This window comes from Biomphalaria glabrata, chromosome 5, assembly GCF_947242115.1.
Source record: "Biomphalaria glabrata chromosome 5, xgBioGlab47.1, whole genome shotgun sequence".
NCBI classification, from domain to species: domain Eukaryota; kingdom Metazoa; phylum Mollusca; class Gastropoda; family Planorbidae; genus Biomphalaria; species Biomphalaria glabrata.
Genome location: NC_074715.1, coordinates 19571337 through 19596832, shown reverse-complemented (window position 1 = coordinate 19596832; position 25496 = coordinate 19571337). Strand labels below are relative to the sequence as shown.

General features: G+C 37.0%; 2 protein-coding genes across 2 annotated transcripts in view; both read right to left on the bottom strand.

Annotated features, from left to right (window-relative positions):
* The window catches only part of LOC106067211 (glutamate receptor ionotropic, NMDA 2B-like), a 174671-nt gene that overhangs the window by 136132 nt on the left and 13043 nt on the right, over positions 1–25496 (bottom strand). The window lies entirely within an intron of this gene.
* On the bottom strand, positions 13154–23801 carry LOC129926236 (uncharacterized). The gene is made up of 3 exons (XM_056028822.1): positions 23568–23801; positions 18267–18974; positions 13154–15064 (listed from the first exon to the last, which is right to left on the bottom strand). Exons 1-3 carry the CDS (start codon positions 23799–23801, stop codon positions 13154–13156), a joined length of 2853 nt encoding a protein of 950 aa, XP_055884797.1.

The window sequence follows — 25496 nt, the reverse complement described above, 5'->3', positions numbered from 1 at the left end:
TGAAGTCAACTCTCAAATATTATTAATCAACAATGACTAGTCCTTCGACTCTCATGCTATATGCATACATATCCACCAGTCCAGGAGGGAACGTCCAACCTTCCTGTACCGGGAGCAAGACCTTACTTACTTGACTTGACTTGACTGAACTCAAAGTCAACTTTTCATTCTACTTCCTGTTTTCTACATCAGGAATTCCACGTGTCTTTTAAACTCTTAACATGACGTGAGCTTTAGATCATGCAATGTCAACTAAGACTGTGACATTACGCCCTTTCCCTCAAAAAAAGATTTTGTAAAAATCTTTTAAAAAATTTAAGTAATAATACTATTAAATGTATAGTCACATCTTTTGAGAGAAAAAATAATATATACAAATGTACAATATGTGCTATAATCTCTTGCACATGTCTTATCATGCTATCAAAAATTTTGATGAGACTATTTGTGGTCTCATTTGGCTTTACAATATTTGAAAAAAAATATTTGTCTGTGTAGACTATACTATAGTTGTCAACATTATTTGAAAAAAGCAAGTTGTCTTGTTTTTGTTTTTTTTTACACAAAATTTCAAAGTAAATTCTCAATTCATCAATAGAATGCTTTCAATATTAATTTTACAACAGAGTGAGAGCAGCCGTGAAAAATGCTCGTATACTAATATACTTAGTTTATCCAATCAGGTTACATAATCAAATGAAAAATATTGACAATGGTCTTTAAAATAAATCAATGCAAGTGAAATATATCTATCTTAAACATTTATGTTGTCTCAATGGTTTGTGTACGAAAATAATGACAATGTTTTGACAAATCATGAAAGTCAAGAAAATATATTCTTTAATGATGATTTATGAGGAACATATTTAAATCATCAAAGTCATAAGCATATTAAAGCATGAAGGTCGTTATCATGATATTCATTTGGTTCATATGTCTTACTGTGAACTCAAGTTGCTTTAACATATGTATAAGTTACAATCTTCTCTCAAAAAATGAATCAGCTTTTCACATTATGTAACATCAAATATGTTACTTCGAGCCATTAATAGTGCTCTAATAGTCTTCATCAATCAAATACAATGTTCTTTCAAAAATCAAATATATTACTTTGAGCCATTAATATTGCTCCAATAGTCTTCATGAATCAAGTACAATGTTCTTTCAAAAATCAAGTATATTACTTCGAGCCATTAATCATGCTTCGATAGTTTTCTCATATCCATACAATATTCTTCTCAAAATTAGTGTTATCATCACATAATATAAAATATACTGCTTGAGCCATCAATAATGCTCCAAAAGTTTTGTCATTAAATGCAATCTTCTCCTAAAAAAATATCAGTGTCTACATCACACATCATCAAATATATTACTTCACGAGCCATCAATAATGCTCCAATAATTTTCTCATATTAAATACAATCTTCTCAAAAAGTCAGTGTCTACGACACACATCAAATATATTACTTCACGAGCCATCAATAATGCTCCATTAGTTTCTCATATTAAATACAATCTTCTCCTCAAAAATTCAGTGTCTACATCACACATCAAATATATATTGCTTCACGAGCCATCAATAATGCTCCAATAAATTTCTCATATTAAATACAATCTTCTAAAAAAATCAGTGTCTACGACACATATCAAATATATTTTTGTAACATGTTATATGTGCAGTGAAAAAATGAAAAAAAAATAAATTAAATTAGTAAGAGAATAAAGAGATAAATTAAAGGATAAGTGACGAACACAAAAACAATATAGATAACAATACAGTCTGCTTTAAAAGAAATCAATAAATAGAAGACTTTGACAGGAGAATCACAAATATGTAAATACAAGACTTACACAAACAAACAATATGGATACGAAGAGAAATTACACTACGATTGTACAAACAAAACTATATACGACTAAACAAAAAAATTCTAAGCGATCTAGAAGTCCCTACCGAACAAGGCTGGTCTACTCTGGACCTTATTAGGACTAGGAGAACAAAAAGAAAATCCCTAAAGATCCCTATCAGATGAAGTGAAATGGAACGGAACAAATAAATTGTGCCGCTTCAGTCTCAAAACATAAGACAGACCCACGCCGACCGCCCTTTAAGGTAACAAATATAAAAAATGAAAATCAGATTAATATGGTTCCAAGAGTTATCTATCACTAACTCTCTATATAATCAACTTCAATTACTGCTATACCACAGCAAAATCAATGTACTTTATTAATCATATATCCAATTCTTAATTACTACTTACAGAATTTTTCTTTTGTAGACTAGTGTAGATTCATCCCCTTCTCTCTTGTAGCTTGTCAAATACAAATACAGCTTTAGTAGTTCAGTAATAATCCATGGGTAAGGTAACTAAGTAATCCGATTGAGAATACACATCAATGTGAGCATCAAAGTAGTAGTAAAGTAATCCAGTCATATGCCATAAGATAGCTCAAATGCTCAAGTAATGTCAAAAAATATTTCCGCTTGACCTTTACAATTAACACAAGTCCAACGGGTAATCCAAATAATCCAATAAGATAATCCAAGAGTTAAGTGTAGTAATGCAGGCACGTGTTTCTTCGGCGTACAACGATGACTAGGAGAGCGCCAATAGGTACAAGTTAGTCCAACTTCAACGTCAAAGATCAATAATCCAAAAGTACTTGAACATTCGTATAAATAATTCAAATAATCCAACAGTACTTAAAATGAAAACTTCAGCTTAGATAATCCAAATATGTAAAGTCTCTGAAAAAACAGAATGACCATAAGTGAACAGAGGTCTAAATGGAGGACCTTCTGTATAGCAATGTAAGGTGAGACCTCGACAATGCAAGAGCGTGTCAAACGTTGGGGACGAGCGCTCACGTGGAAACGATGTATCATCTGTCTTCAGGCGACGCCTTGAATTTTTCACCCACACAAATGTATCAGCTGTCTTCGAGCGTCGCCTTGAGTTTTTCACCCACACAAATGTATCAGCTGTCTTCGAGCGACGCCTTGAGTTTTTCACCCACACAAATGTATCAGCTGTCTTCGAGCGACGCCTTCAGTTTTTCATCCACACAAATGTATCAACTGTCTTCGGTTTCTGCCGATGGTGATGTCACGCCGTGCTAAATCTCAAGTTGTCGACAATAGTGGAGAAATAGGCATTGACCAGGTTTAAATATACAAGCTATAGATGTTAAGTTCGAATTGGTCAATGATAAAGTGGACTCTAGTAAATACGGGTCAGGTCAACCGGTGAAAAAGTGCAGGCTCAGGTTAGTTCAGGTTAGTTCAATGATGATCTACTTGAATACTTGTGACTGGTTTCGCTTGAGTGGTGTTTGAGTTGAGTCCGTGCGTGTCTAGCACACAACATACTGTCCACCAAAAATGTAAATGAATGACAAGACGAATACCAGAGACTGATTGAATGGTGTAATACTGGGTTCTTACTTCCTGAAGTGCTCTAGACACCTGACGAGACAAACACTATACGACTGACTCAAGTCCGTTCAGCAGACAACATGAAGATTTTATTTACAACATAATAATAATATACTGCACTCCTTGTTAGTGCTACAAGTCAAGAAATAATAATCATATCCGCATAACAGCGGTATCAAAAGTATCCAATACGTTAACAACAAGTCACGTCCGCATCTCAGCGGGTAACAATAAGAACAATTACTACTAGTGACACTGGAGCTTCAACTATAGATATCCATTGAAATACGAATAATACCTTAATATTCAATAAGCACATAATGAAGTCAACTCTCAAATATTATTAATCAACAATGACTAGTCCTTCGACTCTCATGCTATATGCATACATATCCACCAGTCCAGGAGGGAACGTCCAACCTTCCTGTACCGGGAGCAAGACCTTACTTACTTGACTTGACTTGACTGAACTCAAAGTCAACTTTTCATTCTACTTCCTGTTTTCTACATCAGGAATTCCACGTGTCTTTTAAACTCTTAACATGACGTGAGCTTTAGATCATGCAATGTCAACTAAGACTGTGACACCTTACAGCACAAGGCCCCGCATTTGTCATTCGCCCAGAGCCCCGCGCACTGCTAAGGCCGCCTCTGTCTAGATTTTAATCTTTAACCTCTTCCCAGCAGCGCCTTACATAGCGAACACAACGAATTAATGTAAGCTCCAGTTTGTAGTATAACCATTTTCAGGTTCAACTTGTATAGAATAAAAGTTCGTGTAGTCGCTAGCCAGCGCCGTCCTCTCGCTGTCAGCATGTGGGATTAGAGGAATTTAGTTTCAGTTTCTATCATGGCTTATCCGTCACGTGGTCTCAGTGGCAGACGTGGACCGGTGTCCTAAGGGGATACAACTGCGATTTTTCATTTGCTGATTTCCCTTACAGTAAAGGGAGATGATTGTCTTGGATGCTTAGAAACACTAGGTGGCGCTAGGAAGTGGTTTGTGATATCTGTGTCCAGTATGTTGTCTTGTAAAAATGGCGCAAATGTAAAAGATTCTGGGTATTTATCCAGTATTATTTACAATTTTGTCAATATGTTGATGGCATTTTGGTCTCATTTTCTGAACAAAAGTCAACAACAAAATGTTTGTTACATACACCTTTTGTATTCTTCGTTTGTTAGTAGCCCATGAAAGTTTTCACCACAAATTCGCTTTACCCATAGTATGGTACAACAGAGTTTGCCAGGTAATTAATTATTTTGTTTGGTATCTAGAACAAGGACAACAAATTGTACTTGACTGAAATGATGGTATAAGCTGAATGTATCCCTTTATGTGTCGCCGCCTTAAGGTACGTTTGAAACAAACAATAGATAACTATGCAATCTTCTATTTTCATATTCACTTCACTAGCAGAGTGGTTAGTATGCCGGCTTGAGGAGGCGTGAGCCATGAGTTTGAATAAATGCTTTGAAAAAGTGATTACGTTAAAATTCATCAAGATATCGCTTTCTTTCTTCTTCCCCCTTCCATCTTTTCAAGTGGTCCAGACAAGTCATAGGATAATAGAGTAGTGGGAAAGCTTAAAGTAGGAGATAGAGTTAAACAAAAACAGTTAGTAAAAATATTTCTAATCACACAGATGTATTACTGTTGATCTAAATCTATTACAAACTTGATTACATGACTGATCCAAACTAATTGTTACAATTACACATCAAATAAGCTTTATTTTTATTTTTGAAGTATTTTATTCCCCTATTTAATTTTTCTTGTTTAAGTCTTTGATTTTGTTTAGTTATTGTTTTAAAAATGTCCTACATTCTTAAAACAAATCAAATTACTTTGTGGTATTTTAATTGATTTACTAATTGGTTAATTTTCTATTGATTCGTGTACTACGAATAATTAACAATTTTAACTAGATCCTAGAATGGAAAGTGGAAGAAAAAACTATGCACAATTTTTACCAGACAGACAAACAGACAGACGGATTGAGTTAATATGAGTTTTGTAAACAAAAAAAAAGAACAAAGTACTGATATATATATGTGTGTTTTAGCTTTGTGGCTGTGTACTACAGAACATAATTCTAAACAGACTATCTGATCTACATCTTGGGACACCAAGACAATGGGCTGACAATAGTGGTTTTCTCTTCACCCCTCGCTCTTTCAACTTAGCAGGGCTCATTTTGGTTTTTTTACATCGTATACGTCGACATCGCCTCGTTGCCTGTGGTCAGGGACTACAAGAGTTAGCAGACGTTTCAGAAGACGACTGACGTCACGCTTTGCAAAATAAAACAAAATTGACATTTTCTGACATCTTGTCTACTAGCATTTGTATTAGTCACTGGCTTTCAATGAAAACTTCCTGATGGCCAGATGCAAAAGTTTCTATTTTTTGACAAAACTTATATCAACTGACTTTGTGTGTGGTAAAAGGTTTCTACGCGTTATTTCTCAAACACCCAATCTTGGATTATGCTGAAAATTTGCACCACTATATTCTTTTACTTGACAACCCAAGAATCCATGAAAGTAATTAACCAAAAAGTTAATTAACTATAGGTAATTAATTATTTTGTTTGGTTTCACGAACAAGGGAAAGAAACTGTACTTGACTGATGTGGTGTTATAAGCTGAATTAGTCCCCTTTATAGGTCGTCGCTTTAAAGTAAGTTTGAAAAAAACATTATATAACTATACTATCTTCCTTTCATACACTTCACACTAGCAGAACGGTTAGAATGTCGGCTTTAGTCAGGAGTTCCAAGTCAAGCCGTTCTCCACCCCCCTCCCAACAGTTTTTTTTTCTAGAAATGATTATTGTTGTTGGTCCATATCTATTACAAATTTAATGACATGACTGACCCAAACTAATCACACTTCGTATACGTTTTTTTTTATGTTTTTTCAGTGTTTTTCTTGTTGAATCTTTCAGATAAAATAAGAAAATAGTATTCCAATGCATATGAGTACATAAAGTGTGGAAGCCTTGATCACATCGTACTGGAACAGTGCGCGTGTGTGTGTGTGTGTGTGTGTGTGTGTTCCTGTATGACATTGTAGAGAAGGATGAAATGTAGACCTAATAGTTCGGTTTATAGTTTATTTAAAGAAGGTATTCAGAAATGTATTCACTTGAGTTTATACTTCCACTAAAAAGATAAGAGCCGCCCACACGTAAGACTTGGCTAAACTTTCATTTACACTCTAGATTTTCCTGAAAGTTCCAGCTGGTGCTTCATGTACAGAGAAATAAAAACGAAATTTCGAACGGATTTAAATTTATTTCAGGAGCGTAAAAGATTTTCATCTGTATCCTTATCTTCCGGGGAGTATCTCTCTGATATTACCTACAAGTTAGCTCACGTTTTGGGTCTCCCTCGGACAGGTGTTGTGCATGTGATGTGTCCTGTGAACAGTGTAATACCAATGGTTAGGTCAGAAGTTGGGTCAGAGCTTATCTCACAGGTTGTGTCATGGATATAAGTGCTAGTCTTGCTAGCTAGGTTTAGGGCAGACTTGGCAGTGGTCTAAAAAATGTGTTGCATGAACTTCATTTCAATTTAGTATTAGTCGCAGCGGTTTTGAATAATATTATGAGAATAACATTGTAATTAAAATACATTTTTATTTCAAGTGTTTAATTGTAAATGGTTTACAGTAAACCTGTAGGTAAATGTTATAGGTAAACGTTAAAACACAGAAACTTGCAGCACGCTCTGTCTCTGGACCCACATAAATAACTCCGATCTTAGAGATAATGCAGTAGGTTAGAATTGAAGGTCTCTCATTCTCTGCAACAAGAAAATGTTGACACACGATTCAGACAGCCCACTTTGATTCATACTTCTGTCTGTTCAATATCTATTTAGTCTAGGTCAGGGTGTCCTGGAGAAGGGGGAAAATGTGAATACCAGCTAATCTCAACCTTTTACTGGTGACCCTAGTAGAACTAAGAGGTACAGCAGGGAAGGACTTTGGGGTGTCGAGTGGGCAACCGCCCACGGGCGCGATAAAAAGAATATTTTGTAACCGTCAGCCCGTAGTACAAATATTCGTGGCCCTGATATGACACTCGCCAAGGGCTTCGCGCACTGCTAAGGCCACCTTCCGGTACAAGTTGCAGGAGGAGATCTCTAATCTAAACCATTCCCCCGTGTAATTTGTAGGAGAAATGAATTCTATGGGCGTTTACAAACTTCATTCCAAAATATAAAAACTTAAATATTTAAAAAAATCCTTTAAAAAAAACAAAGCTTATCAAAAGGAGAAGAACTCTTCCCCTATATAGAACTATATCTTTCAGTAGTGTACAAGCTATTTCCATTATTCGATATCAAACAAAATAATTAGTTACCAATAATTAATTAACTAATTGGGTATATTTGTTATTGATTCATGTTTTGTAAGTAATTGTTTCAAGTATCAAATTGATCGGAGAATGCGTGAGAGAGAAACAGCGTTCACAATTATTTAAGGGGACTAAACCCAACAAATTTAGCCATACTCTGAATACTGAAGGCTTATTTTCCTTGGTTGGTATCAAATAAAATAATTAATTACCAGTAATTAATTTACTTATTGGTTACTTTTATTTTATTGATTCATGCCAATGAATAATTGAGCGAAGTTTCAACTTGGTACTAGAATGGTTGTGGGAGAAATAACTTTTTACCAGACAGACAAACAGACAGACAGAGTGAGTTGATATAAACTTTGCAAAAATGAATCTCCATAAAGATGTGTTCGAAATCTGATACTGAAGCGTGGAGAGCATATAGCGCCCATATATCGTCATAGAATCGTCCTAATGTCAAGCTTGACATCTTGTAACGGATCTGGTTGGGTCACTCACAAGACGTCAACATGCGCACAAATCACGTAGCGATACAGTCCATTCTGATGTGAGAAAGACATAGATTCTTTGATCTGTTTTCTGCAAGGGAATGTTTTGAAAACTCATTTTCCAGGTATGAGTTGTGATGTAACTCCAAACAGTTAAATCCAATCTCCCATGTCAGCGCATGGATACTTTCGTAAGACACATCTTTCAATTGAAGCTTGACATCTCTGCCCAACTTTCAAAATAAATGTGTGTTCATAGTGAAGTACAACTTAAAGATCAATGTAAACATAAGTGGTCACAGGATTTTCAATTCTCTTTCCATTCACTGCATCACCCAACAATCTTCACGCGAGTCTTCTTTTTCATCAGCTGTCCCCTCCGTTTTTAACACTATGAGTACAGATTTCAAACAAGCAATATATATATATATATAGCATACTTTTGTAAATACAAAGCTTATATAAGGGAGAGAACCGCAAAAATTACTGCAATATGCCTTAGAGCTGCAAAATTGAGCTCCTTTATTCTATATAAAACAAAAAAAATTGCTTTCCACTAATTAATTGACTAATTGAATAAATGTTGTCACTTGATCCGAGACTGGGAAGTGAGAGAAATAACGTGTACAAGATTTGTACCAGACAGACAGAGGGGATAGAAGCGTTGCGATCAACTATATGTCATTCATTCTGGTCTGAAATTAGCATCTCAGTTACTTTACACACACACACATATACATACACCTTTATAATTTATAACAATATAAATGAAGGCTCGATTCTAGTTTGTCCTATTTACAATGTCAATTAATGTGACTACTTCTGATGTCAGTTAGGAGAAAGTTGTGGTGTTTTTTACGACCGCAGTTGCAGCTCCTCCCCTTTTCTTGCTTTGCCTGTGTGTTGTTTGACCCAGGCTTAGAACCACTGGGTACCCTGAAGTGTTTGTGTGTGTGTTGTTTGACCCAGGTTTAGAACCACTGGGTACCCTGGAGTGTTTGTGTGTGTGTTAGTGCGTGGTAACATGCGTGGAACGTTTGAAATTATAACTATTGGATCATCATTTATAATATACAGAGAGAGAGACGGGGCAGAATCTGGAGAAACTGATCAAGCCAATTCTGGAGCCGATTTTGCCACAGTTTGTGCATGAATATGCATCTGTTTTAGGGCTAGCTAATATGGCAGCTTTCTTTTTCTTGACTAAGGCAGCTTTGTTATTTTTGCTCTCGGCTAGGTTCCTACCATCACGCGTTTATACTACATACTAGAATATCTAGATTCTAGACGTCGCTGTTGCCAACTTAAAAACGACATTTATTTAGATTTAGAAGTTACCTAAATGATCTCTTACAAACGAGCCCACGTTTAAATTTTGCGCAGACTTAATGCAATGTTTGAACCTAGTGCAATTCTGTGCAATCCTTTTTTTTTATAAATATAAAATCCTTCAGACAGGTTTGTGTTTGTTTGTGTGTTTGTTTCCAAACCGAAACAAAAAACAGACGCCAGTGACTGTAACGACCAACTCGGTAACTAACCGAAATGGAAGTCAAAGTGGGGTAGGGGGATGGAACATGAGATGGCGCAGCCATGAACATTACCCGAGGGGCGTGTGATGTCGAGATGACTCTCTCTCTCCCAACACGTTAAAGTCAAGAGACTGGATGACGACCGCTTTCTGCGTAACAAAAGACCTTAATGCTAACCGCTACTTTTTTTTTTCCTGTTTCAAATAAGAGAATTGGGAATTTCCACTAAAAAGTTTTTCTCTTTTTCTCCATAGATAAAACTGCCGAGATTGATGAAGTATTTTTAAACATGTGTCATGTCCCTTTGATGAAGTCAGTGCTTAGACTCAACAGAGAAGGTACTATTGATGAACCCTTAGGTTAAGGGGGGGGGGGGGGAAGTCGATGGAGTCCAAAGGTTTAAATCAAGATTTGAAAGGCTGGGCTGCTATCGTTGCCTTAGATTTATCTGACTGAACTCTCTCAGGAGTAAGACGGGAAAGATAGGGTGTCGAGAAGTCATGAATATGCTGAACTTTAAACTGCTCCTTGACACTGTCTTGATTCACTCTCTTTCATTGTCTCTCTTTCATTCTGTCTTTTTTTTTTCTCTTTTATTCTCTCTCTTTTGCATCCTCTTTCAGTCCCTCTTTCACTCTTTCATTCTCTTTTTCACTTACTCTCTTTCTATATCTCTCTTTTCACTACTTCACTCTCTCTCTCTCTATCTTTCACTTCACTCTCTTTCATTTTCTCTCTCTCTATCTTTCACTCTCTTTACTCTCTCTTTTTTTTCTATCTTTTTTTCTCTGTTATTCACTTACTTCACTTTCCCTCTTCCCCTCCCAGATGATTTCCAATAGTGATCACAATCACCTGTATGCATTGTGCTATCTCCCCTCCCCAGATCTCACTTCTGTGTGGCCTGTCTGAATGTTCGTCTTTCCGTCGGTCTTTTACACTATTGAAAACTTTCTTTGTATCGGGACCAACGTGAATACGGCCATTATAAAAAGAACATAAACCGTGCACCCACAGATATGGGAGATAACTATGTCAGCAGTTTGATGTTTTTAAGCACTTTGCATCATTCTTACAGGTCAGAACATTTGGGAAGTGGCACATGAAAACTTCTATTTTAGAAAAAAAAAAGCAAATTTGTAGTTGAGAATTTTTAGAACATTGTGTATACTGTGTATAGTATGGCTGAACCCTAAGATTTCCTGTTCTTTTGGGTTTTTAATGTCAAGATTCACGAGAGCAGATAGTAGGCACGCTACTTAAACAAAACTGAAAAAGAATCTACCTGTCTCTCTACAGCGGATAAAAGTCTACAAGTAAAAAGTACTTCTATTTGTCAAGTTTCATCACAATTTCATTATAGTTACATGACTTACATCATACAATGAAAAAGTTGCTCAAGTCTGAGTCATAACTGGATCCTCCGCCATTGTTAGACATTGCGCTAACCAAAGGATTTATACAACGTCAAAGTAGAAGGTTTTGTAGTTTATAGTTTATCTAAAATTCAACTTGATCCGAAAATGGGAACTGGGAGAAATAACAAGATTTCGACCAGACAAACAAAAAGTGAGTCGATACAAACTTTGTAGAAAGAAATGGTCTAAAAAAATGATTTTTTTTAAATATTAATTTTAAGTATTTTTACAAAACATGTCGCGGGCCGGATTAAACATTTCCGAAGGCAGTGGTTGGCTTGATGGCTGCAGTTTGGCTTTCAATTGTTTAGACCAATCAGATTATCTTATCTTATTACATGCTAAAATGTGTACACAGCTATGGTTTCAAAAACTTGTAAGAATGCAAGTAAACCAACTAGGGCTGAAATCAAATAGCTTTATCTTCAAAGCAATGGGAAGATTAAAACAAAGATGGACTGACGGAATGTAAAGAAACTCTAAAGAAAGATTTGACATGGCTTCTAGAGGATGGTCTGCTTATACTGCCTTATACTGATAGTGGCTGGTGTCTAGCAGAGTCCACTTACTCACCCCTAGATTGACGAAACGATATGTATGTTTAATTCCATCCAATGAATATATTGTCCCATTGGTAGGTTTAGGAAGTAACTGGACCAAACAATGCTTAGAAAGTATTCTTCAACATCTTTCAGAGCCAATGACGTGCGAGGTACACCTCTTTCAATGGTCACTGATTTACAAGTAGGTCAATCAGCGAACACAACATGAAACTTTGATTGAAGTTTGGTGCCGTAAGGTGAGCAGATCTAATAGACTTCTAAACTTGAGAACCTTCGTCCTGCAATGACCTACTTTACCAGCTAATTATCCACTAACTTTCTTTTTTTTTACTACTTGGATTCCTCGTGATTTTTTTTCCTTTATTTTGTAAAAGATATTTGAAAGATTTGCACTTTAAGATCAATTCACCACCAGAGATAACGGTATGGGTTGGTGGTGTTGTTCCTACCAGGAAATGTTGTCATTGACACACGGTTCAAGAGAAAGGGAGAAGGTGGAAATAATCCAGATGTTGCTGCTGATCAAAGAAATACCTGAACTGGTCGAAGTGAAATGTAAGCTGTAGTTTTGTTGAGACTGTACTCCCAGTGACTAGACTTTGTGATGACACTAGAATCAATGTTGTTCAATTAGCCCAATACATGCTTCAGACATATTGACTTGAACACGGGACAACTCTAGACAATGCACCTGCGGATCTACCAATCAGTTTTAAGCTTACATTGTTTTCAGACCGAGATTACATTGAAACCAACAAACTATTTGAAAGCACAAACTAGTCACGTGTTAAACCTGAGTAACAAAATGTTTTGGTGTCTAGTAAACTATTTCATTCGTTTAGCGATCACTTGATAAAGAAAAGAAGAAAATAATTGTCCAGCAGGAAGTTTGTACTGGAAGTAGATTACCTTCAACTTTGAAGGAACATCCGAAACATGTCAAACATTTGACAAAAAAAAAACATCCTTTACAACTCCAAAAGAATCTTTGAAATCTTATTACTTTGGACAATCAAAACATCATCATGCCTTTTATATTCCATACAAATAGGCGGATCTTAAAGGGGCCGCTTCTGAGTTTCTGTGATAACACAATCTTGTTATTCCTTGTATTTGTCTTGTCGCAAATTTAAAAAAAAAGGATTTACTCATAAAGTGAAAGTGATGAAGTGAAGGTGATGAAGTGAAAGTTAAGTGAAAGTGATAAAGTGAAGGTGATGAAGTGAAAGTGATGAAGTGAAGGTGATGAAGTGAAAGTGATGAAGTGAAGGTGATGATGTGAAAGTGATGAAGTGAAGGTGATGAAGTGAAAGTGATGAGGGTGATGAAGTGAGGGGGTTAAGTGAAAGTGCTGAAATGAAGGTGATGAAGTGAAAGTGCTGAAGTGAAGGTGATGAAGTGAAAGTGCTGAAGTGAAGGTGATGAAGTGAAAGTGCTGAAGAGAAAGTGCTGAAGTGAAGGTGATGAAGTGAAAGTGCTGAAGTGAAGGTGATAAAGTGAAGGTGATAAAGTGAAAGTGCTGAAGTGAAAGTGATGAAGTGAAAGTGCTGAAGTGAAAGTGCTGAAGTGAAAGTGCTGAAGTGAATGTGCTGAAGAGAAGGTGATGAAGTGAAAGTGATGAAGTGAAAGTGATAAAGTGAAGGTGATGAAGTGAAAGTGATGAAGTGAAAGTGCTGAAGTGAAGGTGATGATGTGAAAGTGATAAAGTGAAGGTGATGAAGTGAAAGTGATGAAGTGAAAGTGCTGAAGTGAAGGTGATGATGTGAAAGTGATGAAGTGAAAGTGCTGAAGTGAATTGCTGAAGTGAAGGTGATGATGTGAAAGTGCCGAAGTGAAAGTGCTGAAGTGAAAGTGCTGGTGAATGTGATGAAGTGAAAGTGCTGAAGTGAAGGTGATGAAGTGAAGGTTATGAAGTGAAAGTGCTGAAGTGAATGTGCTGAAGTGAAGGTGATGAAGTGAAAGTGATGAAGTGAAAGTGCTGAAGTGAAGGTGATGAAGTGAAAGTGATGAAGTGAAGGTTATGAAGTGAATGTGATGAAGTGAAAGTGCTGAAGTGAAGGTGATGATGTGAAAGTGATGATGTGAAAGTGATGAAGTGAAAGTGCTGAAGTGAATGTGCTGAAGTGAAGGTGATGAAGTGAAAGTGCTGAAGTGAAGGTGATGATGTGAAAGTGATGATGTGAAAGTGATGAAGTGAAAGTGCTGAAGTGAATGTGCTGAAGTGAATGTGATGAAGTGAATGTGCTGAAGTGAAGGTGATGAAGTGAAAGTGCTGAAGTGAAGGTGATGATGTGAAAGTGATGATGTGAAAGTGATGAAGTGAAAGTGCTGAAGTGAATGTGCTGAAGTGAAGGTGATGAAGTGAAAGTGCCGAAGTGAAAGTGATGAAGTGAAGGTTATGAAGTGAATGAGATGAAGTGAAAGTGCTGAAGTGAAGGTGATGAAGTGAAGGTGATGAAGTGAAAGTGATGAAGTGAAGGTGATGAAGTGAAAGTGCTGAAGAGAAAGTGCTGAAGTGAAGGTGATAAAGTGAAGGTGATAAAGTGAAAGTGCTGAAGTGAAAGTGATGAAGTGAAAGTGCTGAAGTGAAAGTGCTGAAGTGAAAGTGCTGAAGTGAATGTGCTGAAGAGAAGGTGATGAAGTGAAAGTGATGAAGTGAAAGTGATAAAGTGAAGGTGATGAAGTGAAAGTGATGAAGTGAAAGTGCTGAAGTGAAGGTGATGATGTGAAAGTGATAAAGTGAAGGTGATGAAGTGAAAGTGATGAAGTGAAAGTGCTGAAGTGAAGGTGATGATGTGAAAGTGATGAAGTGAAAGTGCTGAAGTGAATTGCTGAAGTGAAGGTGATGATGTGAAAGTGCCGAAGTGAAAGTGCTGAAGTGAAAGTGCTGGTGAATGTGATGAAGTGAAAGTGCTGAAGTGAAGGTGATGAAGTGAAGGTTATGAAGTGAAAGTGCTGAAGTGAAGGTGATGATGTGAAAGTGATGATGTGAAAGTGATGAAGTGAAAGTGCTGAAGTGAATGTGCTGAAGTGAAGGTGATGAAGTGAAAGTGCTGAAGTGAAGGTGATGATGTGAAAGTGATGATGTGAAAGTGATGAAGTGAAAGTGCTGAAGTGAATGTGCTGAAGTGAATGTGATGAAGTGAATGTGCTGAAGTGAAGGTGATGAAGTGAAAGTGCTGAAGTGAAGGTGATGATGTGAAAGTGATGATGTGAAAGTGATGAAGTGAAAGTGCTGAAGTGAATGTGCTGAAGTGAAGGTGATGAAGTGAAAGTGCCGAAGTGAAAGTGATGAAGTGAAGGTTATGAAGTGAATGAGATGAAGTGAAAGTGCTGAAGTGAAGGTGATGAAGTGAAGGTGATGAAGTGAAAGTGATGAAGTGAAAGTGCTGAAGTGAAGGTGATGAAGTGAAAGTGCTGAAGTGAAAGTGCTGAAGTGAAGGTGATAAAGTGAATGTGATGAAGTGAAAGTGCTGAAGTGAAGGTGATGAAGTGAAGGTGACGAAGTGAAAGTGCTGTAGTGAAGAAAGTGAAGTGAAGGTGGTGAGCGTCTATAAAAAGCACAAAAACAAAAAGCGAAAAACTAATTTCTTCTTTGAAGAGCTACACTGAAACCAGTCTTGGGATGTCTCTATTTAGATTAACGTTCAACAGCCATCCATTCACTTTTTCAAAATCTATCAAACATTTTTAAAATGAAATGAAAATAGGACTTTTGATCGCATAGCTCACAAATAAAATATTGTTAGGAAACAAAAATTATTTTTTTTTGGTATTATTCTATGAAATTGTTTTATGTGGAATCGAAGAAACTTTCAATTTTGTTATGAAACATTAAATACTTACATTTCTTTAAGAAATTTAAAATCATCACATTCAATGTTTTGTAGTCTTCAGAATTCATAAAATATTTATAAGCAAACATCACTTTCCTATAAAGAATGTAATTTACTACACCATGCCCTGTAAATTAAGGGAGATAATTAGAACCACAAAAGATTCGTGTACTGCATAATAGAAAAACAAGTGTCTTGTTATATTTACATTTACAGTCAGTTCTTTTGCCGAGGTGTTGGCAAAATATTTTGTTATTTTTATAAACTTTATTATACAATAGAAAATAAAAAATACTCCAATATTTGACAATTAAAAAACAACATCAGAACAGTTGATTAAAATATGTCTGAAGCTACCCTTTTTTTTCCTAAAAGGCAGGAGCGCACGGAGATAAAAAGTAATCAGGTGTACAATGAAATTTATAAACCGAACAGTTTTACTACCATTTTTTTAAAAGAATAGAAATGTGTTTCTTCCTAGAAACGTGGAAGGGAGTGTGTGGTATTGACCTCAACAGGTGATTCAATTCTGGAATGACATCATGGGATGGGGAGAGACGACATAGTGGTCTGTGAGTTCCAGACATGATGTTAAGATTTACGTTTTTGTGTTGGTCATGCACGCATTGACGTGATTCACTTTTATTTTTGTTTCATAATTTAATTATTATATAATTTGCACACATGTCAATGTAAAACGTATTTGGCTATAAAGATACAATTAGTTTCCATCCATGCCATGTAAGATACGCTTAGAATCGTGTCATATAACCCTGTCATTGAACCATGTCATTGAACCGTGTCATTGAACCCTGTGATAGAGCGATGTCATAGAATCCTTCCATACAGCCCTGTTAAAGAGAGATGCCATAGAACCATGTCATAGAACCCTGTCATAAAACCCTTTGATAGAGCCATGTTAAAGAGAGATGCCATAGAACCATGTCATAGAACCCTGCCATAAAACCCTGTCCTAGAACTATGTTATAGAAACATTTCATAGAATCATGTCATAAAAACATCTTTTGGACAAATTTCATTTTAAAATTTAAAAGGAACTGGTAAATATCATTTGTATGTTTAAAATAGTTTATTCAGTAAAATTGAAGATTCTTTTAAAAATGATATATTACATTTTTGTATAAACTTTCACTATCATCTAACTTATTTCTCCAAAAAAATCTAAAGCTCCACTGTTTGTAAGGTAACAGTAACATACGGTAATTTAAATAGTTGGGTTAATCAATGAGCACTGTATGTTCAAATAATAAATTAATCATTGTTATTTTTTTTTGGTAATTGAAAAATAAATGGAAAACATCTGACCAATATGAAGATCGAACCCACGACATTAGCGTTATTAGCAGCGTGAGGCTCTATCAACTTAGCTATCCAGTCATACTACAACATCCCTCAATGTTTTACTTATGTTTGTTTTAGCACTTTCCAGTTTTAACCACCTACCACTTTCCAGTTTTAACCACCTACCACTTTCCAGTTTTAACCACCTACCACTTTCCAGTTTTAACCACCTACCACTTTCCAGTTTTAACCACCTACCACTTTCCAGTTTTAACCACCTACCACTTTCCAGTTTTAACCACCGACCACTTTCCAGTTTTAATCACCTACCACTTTCCAGTTTTAACCACCTACCACTTTCCAGTTTTAACCACCTACCACTTTCCAGTTTTAACCACCGACCACTTTCCAGTTTTAACCACCGACCACTTTGTTTTTTACTATGCAACAGGTGTAAGCTGATAGTAGGGATTGAACAAATAAAAGCCAATAAGAAAGTGAGAAGCTGTCCTCAGTTTTTTAAAGAACTCAAATAAACAACACACATTTAACATGGGATAGGCTCTTCATAATATTGACTAGATCTAGATCTGAACAATATGGATGGGGTGGGGGGGGGGGGGAACGCAGCACTTGCACTATTATCCACACATTCCTGAGATAGCAGTAGAAGAAAGTACATCCGGGTCACAAGGTTTGCGTAAAGTAATGGCGTCACTGGATGGCGTCTATTCTGGACACGCTGATAGAGTTTAGAGTTATTTGTTTTTAATACCCCTGGTTACGGACTATCTCTGAGCGCCGAGAGTTATTGAGTTTATTGCATGTCAGAATGGGGCTCGGAATGCCAAGCCAGCGAAGTTGTCGTGTTCACTGCAATCCTGTCAGACCAGGAGCCAGGTATGGATTGAGCGCTGCTGGAAACCTGATCCATCTAATAGATAATAGATTTGATCGGCGTGCTTTCTTAACTTGTAAGAAAGGTGTTTGCTCTAGATGTCATACTTGAAGAATGAGTACAAAGCGTGGTAGGATTCATCCATTTTTGACGTCCGAGGAATAGTTATGTTTTACACAATCACCTTAGATCGTATTACCAAATAACTCAAAGGATGGCTGCCTGGTCGTGTGGTATGCGATTTTAAATGTTGTCTCGATGATCCCAGGTTTGAACCCCGCTTTCTGCCATCTTCCGTCGATTTGCGGGAGGTTTGGATTAGGAAAGACAAGTGGTGGCAACTAGACAGAAAGGTTAAAGGTCAAGTTATTTGAGCACGTTTACGCACGGGACACCTTGTCCAATAGGAGCCTACTTCGCTTAGATCAGTGAGAACCAGGCTCCCAGATGTCGACACTGTCCAATAGGAGCCTACTTCGCTTAGATCAGTGAGAACCAGGCTCCCAGATGTTGACACTGTCCAATAGGAGCCTACTTCGCTTAGATCAGTGAGAACCAGGCTCCCAGATGTTGACACTGTCCAATAGGAGCCTACTTCGCTTAGATCAGTGAGAACCAGGCTCCCAGATGTTGACACTGTCCAATAGGAGCCTACTTCGCTTAGATCAGTGAGAACCAGGCTCCCAGATGTTGACACTGTCCAATAGGAGCCTACTTCGCTTAGATCAGTGAGAACCAGGCTCCCAGATGTTGACACTGTCCAATAGGAGCCTACTTCGCTTAGATCAGTGAGAACCAGGCTCCCAGATGTTGACACTGTCCAATAGGAGCCTACTTCGCTTAGATCAGTGAGAACCAGGCTCCCAGATGTTGACACTGTCCAATAGGAGCCTACTTCGCTTAGATCAGTGAGAACCAGGCTCCCAGATGTTGACACTGTCCAATAGGAGCCTACTTCGCTTAGATCAGTGAGAACCAGGCTCCCAGATGTTGACACTGTCCAATAGGAGCCTACTTCGCTTAGATCAGTGAGAACCAGGCTCCCAGATGTTGACACTGTCCAATAGGAGCCTACTTCGCTTAGATCAGTGAGAACCAGGCTCCCAGATGTTGACACTGCTACCTAGAAGACGAGACAGTAGAACACATTCTCAACGAGTACAGGGTGCTTAGAAACTATTTTGTAGGTACAACTGGTCATGCCGGGATCTTGCCCTGTACGGAGACAGGCAAACCTCACAGAATACTGCCTGATACCTGGACCGTGCTACAAGAGAATAATCTCAGCACGGAGTTTCAGTACATGGAAACTTACAAGTGGTCAAGGGTGTACTGATCGTGGGATGTCTGGCCTAGGAGGCTTGAGTTCGACACCTGGCTTGAGCAGAGTTTTGTTTACTAAGCGCCTAAATGCAGCCAGAAATCCTTCGATCCAGATACCCCCTCCCGCCCCCCCCACCCGGCTGATCCACAAAAGAGAATGGACAATAGCGCTCTGAGCATGCTATAAGCAGGAAAGTAGAGCTCTATAAAAGCTCTTTTTAAAGAGCTAATGTGAAGAAACATTCGAAACATTTAAACAAAAACAAAAGCTGAGAAACCAAATCCTAAGGTACATTGTAATTACATATGTAGGACGTAGGCTTTCATAACAAGACTGGTGTTGGCATCGAGAACCTTTTTTTTATTTAACTAATGTTAAAAATATAAAGATTATGAATAATGTAAGTCATTATTTAGTTTCGATGTTTATATTTAGAGAAAAAAATAATAAAATTGAATTTTTTATCCTTCTTATCTTATCTTATACAATACAGACGTTACTTCAAGAAGATGATCCTGCAATAATACCATAGACTAACTGCATTTTAACATGGTAATAACAAATACACTAAAACGTTTGTAATTTATGGATGTATCTCCACATAATAACAATTTCTAATAGATCTAAATGTAAAGACAATCTAAATGTAAAGACAATAGCAAAATAAGATTTCAATTCAAAAAAAACATTTTGAAATATTTACATGTCAGTTACAATTTGTAGGTCGTTATATTTCTATAAGCCATTATATTCCCATATATGTCTTTATTGGTATTTATCCATCTTTATATGTCTTATATAGAACTTTATTTGCCAAAATATGTTATTAGACCTTTATAATATACTAGACATATGTTACCCGCGACCCGCGGGTCTTTATTTGCGCATTACTGTCGATATAGTTACTGAGAGTGTTTGTAAACAATTAAACGAAATAATAATGTAATAAGTAAAGCGAATGTGTCAATGTAAAAATAGTGTGAATGAAGCTATCAAATCAAAATAGCTAATAGGCTTAAATCCATTTTTTTAAATTAAAACATTTGCTTTTGAATAATCTAGTGGATTGGATTTAGATGTATGTTAAACGTAGCTAATGATCCTTTCACGTTATTTCTCTTTCGCTACGAAAATAAAATTAGGTTTGCGAAAATGGGTTTACCCGAAGTCGGTACATTCTTATCTATTAAAAACGAAAAGAGCGATAGCTTTGTTAAATAAATGGGATTATAAAGTGAACAATTAAACGAAATTATATTTAGTACGCGATTCATGAATGAATATAGATCTAGATCTCAACTCGGCTTCGCAGCTTTCGTAAACGAATGTAGCTTTAGAAAACCAAATTTGAATGTTTATTTGATCAAAATATGAAATGAATGGACTTTAATTAATATGTTTATGTGTTAAAGTATAAGACTATCTGTGCGAAGAGAAGTTTTATCATCTTAGTGTTGAATTAGAGTTTTAGATCTAGGGATGGGATTATAAAGTAACAATAAAACGAAATAATTTTTAGTACGCGATTCATGAATGAATATAGATCTAGGCCTTTAACTCGGCTTCGCAGCTTTCGTAAACGAATGTAGCTTTAGAAAACCAAATTTGAATGTTTATTTGATCAAAATATGAAATGAATGGACTTTAATTAATATGTTTATGTGTTAAAGTATAAAACTATCTGTGCGAAGAGAAGTTTTATCATCTTAGAGTTGAATTAGAGTTTTAGATCTAGGGATGGGATTATAAAGTAAACAATTAAACGAATTAATATTTAGTAAGCGATTCATTACTGAATTGTCTAATGAAAGAATGTTCGTCAGGAAATCTGTAATCACAGATATAAGGAACTAATTAATGTAAAAAATGCTTTTGAAACACAAAATTGAAGGTTAATTTTATTATATAATGAAATCAATGGATCTTCTTTTGTCTTTTCATGTGTCAAAGTAAAAAACTATCTGCGCAAAGTGTATTTCTTAAAATTAGATCTAGGTCTAAATCCTTTCTATCTTTTCTCATGTCAACATTGTAGACATGGCCTAGATCCATAAAATACTATAGCTGTAATAGAGTCGGACAACTTTATTTTTTTTTTGAGGGTCTTACATTTGTTTTAGGGCTACAATACATACACTAAGGTCTAAGTTGGTACCCAAGGAACATTCCTGCCTAGTTTTATCAAGATTGGTCAAGCGGTTTTGATGTCTATAAGTAACATACATACATACATACATACATACATACCCCTCACATTCTACTTTATAATATAGATATGTTACTTTTTCACAGTACTTGTTCACTAATTGATTGCGTTATTGTTTAGAGGACACTTAGATGGTAAGACATTAGGAGAATGTAGGGAATCTAGTTGATACATTCTCTTAATACAGAATATAGTTTACACTACATATAAATGAACGTCACATTTGGACGACCCTTAGAAATGTCAACAATGAAATCGATCAATGAGACAGAAAAAGAAAAAGGACTATCAGGGGGGAGTGTCTATTAATGGGAAATGCCTGCAATAAATTATGAATGAACATTTAGAAGGAGCTCTACAATACAATCAGCTTGTTAATGCTTTTAAGTGTGTGTGTGTGTACTTGTTGTTTTTTTCCTACAAAAAAATAATGAAAATGAATCTAGTTTCTCTAAATCTATTCATTTGGATTGTTTCGTAAAGAAATTTCTGCAAGAAATAGTTTTCGCTTTAGTCACTCTTATCAATGGCTCTTGAGTTGAGAGAGCAAATAGTCAACAGATGTATGTCGTCATTTAAATTAATAATAGACGTAAAAATTCAAATTAAAAAAACTCATTAAAACAAAAACAAGAAAATAAAAAGGAAACTTTAAAAAAAAAAAACGTAGGCCCTATATTAAGCATGCTTGTATCAATTAGTTTGGATCTGTCATACCATAGATGTTGACTAACAATAAAAAGCAGGTATAAAAATAAAAGGGGTACGACCTGCAATCAAACTCATGGCTCAAGCCTTCTCAGGATTCTCAAGCCAACACTGTAACCACTCTGCTAGTGGAGAGCTTATGAACATAGAAGATTGTAGAGTTCTCTATTGTTTCTATAGTCTCGTCCTATTTTTGTTCAAGTTTGTGTTCACTAAGACTCAGTCGACGACCTATGCCATCACTTCAGTCAATAACAATTCTCTTTCCTTTGTCCGAGATAACAAACAAAAAAAAACTATAATTTATTAACTAATTGGTTAACATTTTAAAAATTCTTGTGTCGTCAGGTAAAAGAAATAATTGTGCGAAATTTCAACATGATCTGAGATTGGGTGTAGGAGAAATAACAAATGTACAAAAACATTTTTACCAGACAGACAGACAGACAGACAGAACTTTGTAAAATAAAAGGTATAGTTTCCCTTTCGGACCTTGCAATGTATAAGGATAGTGTAACGGTCATTTTGTTTCTGTGGCCTACTATTAACGGCGGTGCCATGTGGCCAGCACAACGACTAACCGCCTTTCCTTAGAAATTTTTTTTTTTTTAAATATAGTTGGTTTACAAAAAATAGTTGACCTAAATCTTTTCCTGTGTGCTAGAGGAGCATTTCTTGCATGCAGCCATAATGGATGTTAAAATCACAAATATATTGTGAAGTGAACTGTTGTTTCACTATGGAACATTTAAATTTGTTCACTGGATCCTATCCCTGATCACTTAAGCCTAAATTCATCAGAGATGCATACACACACACACACACGCACTCACACACACACGCACTCACACACACGCACTCACACACACACACACACACACACACACACACACACAGAGAGAGAAGTAAGACTTTGAACTCTGTGTTCTCATTACCATGTTGGAAGTTGGAATATCTGAGAATATTAACTGCTCAATGCTTTCCAGATCAGACAGCTCGCCCTACAGTTTTACTTTTATAGGGGTATTTTAGAGCCAGTATCTTATACGGGCCTTTCGATAAAGTATGCAGGTTTCGAGGACGTGATCGGCATTCTCTGGTGACTTTCCACGAGGGCTGGCTGGTAGTGCTATATGCGCGCTTGACAGTCATACAGTTATCTTGATGGTCCAGGGTTCATTTTCTGTCCGCTGCCATACCCGTCGTCCTGCGGGAGGTTTGAACTAGGAAGTAAATTATCTTCATCTATCAAAAAACATACGAAACATGGAAACCATTTTACAGTTTTTTTACAAAGGCATGTTTCACTATTTAGAAAGAAAGTGAGACTAATGTTTGTGTTTCACTATTTAGAAAGAAAGTGATACTAATGTTTGTGTTTTAAGATGAAATGCTTAGTTCGTCTGATTTACGCAACGAGAAATAGCCATGGACTTTCCGTGAGCTTATCTGTCAGAGTGGGTACATTAAATTGATACTCTTCTCTGTCGGAGCTGGTACATTAAATTGATACTCTTCTCTGTCGGAGCTGGTACATTGAATTGATACGCTTCTCTGTCGGAGCTGGTACACTGAATTGATACTGTTCTCTGTCGGAGCTGGTACACTGAATTGATACTCTTCTCTGTCGGAGCTGGTACACTGAATTGATACTGTTCTCTGTCGGAGCTGGTACACTGAATTGACACTCTTCTCTGTCGGAGCTGATACATTGAATTGACAATTTTCTCTGTCGGAGCTGGTACACTGAATTGATATTCTTCTCTGTTCGAGCTGGTAATCTGAATCGCGAAGCCGTTACACTGAATTGACACTCTTCTCTATCGGAGCTGGTACACTGAATTGATATTCTCCTCTGTCGGAGCTGGTACACTGAATTGATATTCTCCTCTGTCGGAGCTGGTACACTGAATTGACACTCTTCTCTGTCGGAGCTGGTACATTGAATTGATACGCTTCTCTGTCGGAGCTGGTACACTGAATTGATACTGTTCTCTGTCGGAGCTGGTACACTGAATTGATACTGTTCTCTGTCGGAGCTGGTACACTGAATTGATACTGTTCTCTGTCGGAGCTGGTACATTGAATTGATACTCTTCTCTGTCGGAGCTGGTACACTGAATTGACACTCTTCTCTGTCGGAGCTGGTACATTGAATTGACAATCTTCTCTGTCGCAGCTGGTACACTGAATCGCGAAGCCATTACACTGAATTGACACTCTTCTCTATCGGAGCTGGTACACTGAATTGATATTCTCCTCTGTCGGAGCTGGTACACTGAATTGATATTCTCCTCTGTCCGAGCTGGTACACTGAATTGACACTCTTCTCTGTCGGAGCTGGTACATTGAATTGATACGCTTCTCTGTCGGAGCTGGTACACTGAATTGATACTGTTCTCTGTCGGAGCTGGTACACTGAATTGATACTCTTCTCTGTCGGAGCTGGTACACTGAATTGATACTGTTCTCTGTCGGAGCTGGTACATTGAATTGATACTCTTCTCTGTCGGAGCTGGTACACTGAATTGATATTCTTCTCTGTTGGAGCTGGTACACTGAATCGCGAAGCCATTACACTGAATTGACACTCTTCTCTATCGGAGCTGGTACACTGAATTGTTATTCTCCTCTGTCGGAGCTGGTACACTGAATTGAGATATTCTCCTCTGTCGGAGCTGGTACACTGAATTGACAACCTTCTCTGTCGGAGCTGGTACACTGAATTGATACTCTTCTCTGTCGGAGCTGGTACACTGAATTGATATTCTCCTCTGTCGGAGCTGGTACACTGAATTGATATTCTCCTCTGTCGGAGCTGGTACACTGAATTGATATTCTTCTCTGTTGGATCTGGTACACTGAATCGCGAAGCCGTTACACTGAATTGACACTCTTCTCTATCGGAGCTGGTACACTGAATTGATATTCTCCTCTGTCGGAGCTGGTACACTGAATTGATATTCTCCTCTGTCGGAGCTGGTACACTGAATTGATATTCTCCTCTGTCGGAGCTGGTACACTGAATTGACAATCTTCTCTGTCGGAGCTGGTACACTGAATTGATACTCTTCTCTGTCGGAGCTGGTACATTGAATTGACAATCTTCTCTGTCGGAGCTGGTACACTGAATTGATATTCTTCTCTGTTGGATCTGGTACACTGAATCGCGAAGCCGTTACACTGAATTGACACTCTTCTCTATCGGAGCTGGTACACTGAGTTGATATTCTCCTCTGTCGGAGCTGGTACACTGAATTGATATTCTCCTCTGTCGGAGCTGGTACACTGAATTGACAATCTTCTCTGTCGGAGCTGGTACACTGAATTGATACTCTTCTCTGTCGGAGCTGGTACATTGAATTGACAATCTTCTCTGTCGGAGCTGGTACACTGAATTGATATTC